The 2,500-nt window shown below is 46.8% G+C and overlaps 1 protein-coding gene across 3 annotated transcripts in view; it reads left to right on the forward strand.

Moving 5' to 3' along the window:
• LOC134450699 (desmoplakin-A-like) overlaps positions 1–2,500 on the forward strand; it is a 79,642-nt gene that overhangs the window by 20,348 nt on the left and 56,794 nt on the right. The window contains exons 7-9 of one of the 3 annotated variants that reach the window (XM_063200640.1): positions 19–186; positions 1,478–1,582; positions 2,349–2,444. In XM_063200640.1, the coding sequence (XP_063056710.1) occupies positions 19–186; positions 1,478–1,582; positions 2,349–2,444 (369 nt within the window). The other 2 variants (XM_063200641.1, XM_063200642.1) reach the window with 2 other exon arrangements.

The following is a 2,500-nucleotide window of genomic DNA, read 5'->3' on the forward strand; positions in this document are numbered from 1 at the left end:
GTGTGTGTGTGTGAGTAGAAGCGGTCCCACACACACACCCAGCAGATGCGTGAGCATCAGAGCATCATCGAGGAGATCTCGCGGGAGATCATGTGGGTCAACGAGAGAGAGGAAGAGGAGCTGGTCTTCAACTGGGGACACCACAACATCGACACATACATACCACGCAAGCAGGACAGCTACTCCGTAAGGCACACACACACACACACACACACACACACACACACACACACACACACACACACACACACACACACACACACACACACACACACACTGGCCACCACAACATCGACACATACATACCACGCAAGCAGGACAGCTACTCCGTAAGGCACACACACACACACACACACCTAGATCCCACGCAAGTAAGAGATCTACTCTGTCAGACACACACACACACACACACACACACACACACACACACACACACACACACACACACACACACACACACACACACACACACACACACACACACACACACGCACACACCATCACCACCACCACCACAATAGACATGCTACCAAAAACAAACAAGTTTTGAGATGCACACACACAACATGCCTGCACACACCCTAAGCAAGTATGACCACATGGACCACAAGTATGATCACCTCTTGTGACCTACTTCTCATGATGAAATGTGTCTTTTGGAATCAAAATGAAATTATTTTTCCATCATTCTGCCTCTCTGTCATTGTCTGTCTGTCTGTCTGTCTGTCTGTCTGTCTGGCTGTCTGGCTGTGTCTATGTGTCTGTCTGTCTGTCTGTCTGTCTGTCTGTCTGTCTATGTGTATGTCTATGTGTATGTGCGTCTGTCTGTCTGTCTATGTGTATGTCTATGTGTATGTGCGTCTGTCTGTCTGTCTATGTGGCTGTGTGTCTATCTGTCTATATGTCTGTCTGTGTCTATGTGTATGTCGATCTGTTTGTGTGTCTGTCTGTCTCTGTGTGTCTGTCTATGTGTCTGTGTGCATCTGTCTGTCTATGTGGCTGTGTGTCTCTCTGTCTATGTGTCTGTGTGTCTGTCTGTGTCTATGTGTGTGTGTGTGTGTGCGTCTCTGTCTGTCTGTCTATGTGTCTGTCTGTCTGTGTTTGTGTCTGTCTGTCTGTTTGTCTTTCCTTCTCTCTGTATCTGTGTGTCAGTTATGTGTATGTGTGCGTGTGTGTCTTTCTGTCTATGTGTCTTTCTGTCTATCTGTCTGTCTATCTGTCTGTTTGTAATGTAATGTAAAGTCTGTGTGTGTCTCTCTCTCTGTCTGTCTATCTGTCTGTCTGTCTGTCTGTAGAGGCTGGTGAAAGCTTTGGGAAATGATGTAATGTAAAGTCTGTCTGTCTGTCTGTCTGTCTGTATGTCTGTCTGTCTGTCTGTCTGTCTGTCTGTCTGTCTGTATGTCTGTCTGTCTGTCTGTTTGTAATGTAATGTAACGTAATGTAAAGTCTGTCTCTCTCTCTCTCTGTCTGTGTCTAGAGGCTGATGAGTGCTCTTGAGGAGAAGGAGAAGGATCTGAACAAGCTGAAGCTGAAGGTCGACAATCTGATGAAGAACAACCACCCCGCCTTCGACAAGATACAGGTACTGTGTGCGCAACCACCCCGCCTTCGACAAGATACAGGTGTGTGTGTGTGTGTGTGTGTGTGTGTGTGTGTGTGTGTGTGTGTGTGTGTGTGTGTGTGTGTGTGTGTGTGTGTGTGTGTGTGTGTGTGTGTGTGTGTGTGTGTGTGTGTGTGTGTGTGTGTGTGTGTTTAACCACCCCGCCTTTGGCAAGATACAGGTCTGTGTGTGTGTGTGACAACACCAACACATCCCATTCCTAAAGTTATTTTTTCTGTATGTAAGGGAGACCAACTAGCAGAGTGTGGTGTGAAACGTTAGTAAAGTGTAGTGTACAGTATATTGGAGTGTATATGAATAGATGTGTGTATGTATTGTATGTGGACGTCTGAGGATGTTTATGTGTCTATGTGTGAAAATGGTGTCTAAATGTATAGCAAATGAGATGTGTACTACAAGATCTAACCTGGTGGAACAGTACAATGTGAAAAAAAACCTCTATGGGACAATAAAGAATCTAATCTAATGTAAACCTCCCTCCCGAAGCCTCATACAGTATCGGTAGCGCTGAGCTATCGGACTGGTCCTTTAGCTCAGCGGTATCGTGCTGTGCCTCCCATGCCCGAACTGGAGTGTTGACTAGGAGCGTTGCGGGTTTGAGCCCAGAGTGGTGGACTGTGCATGAACACCTTAGTTATGTGTGTGTGTGTGTGTGTGTGTGTGTGTGTGTGTGTGTGTGTGTGTGTGTGTGTGTGTGTGCGTGTGCGTGTGTGTGTGTGTCCTCCAGGCTTACATGGAAACCCTACAGACTCAATGGAGTTGGCTACTGCAGATCACCAAGTGCATCGGAGTCCATCTGAAGGAGAACGCAGCCTATAGCCAGGTAATACCACTCTCTCTCTCACACACACACACACACACACACACACACACACACAC

The sequence above is a fragment of the Engraulis encrasicolus genome, chromosome 6, assembly GCF_034702125.1.
Source record: "Engraulis encrasicolus isolate BLACKSEA-1 chromosome 6, IST_EnEncr_1.0, whole genome shotgun sequence".
Classification (NCBI taxonomy): domain Eukaryota; kingdom Metazoa; phylum Chordata; class Actinopteri; order Clupeiformes; family Engraulidae; genus Engraulis; species Engraulis encrasicolus.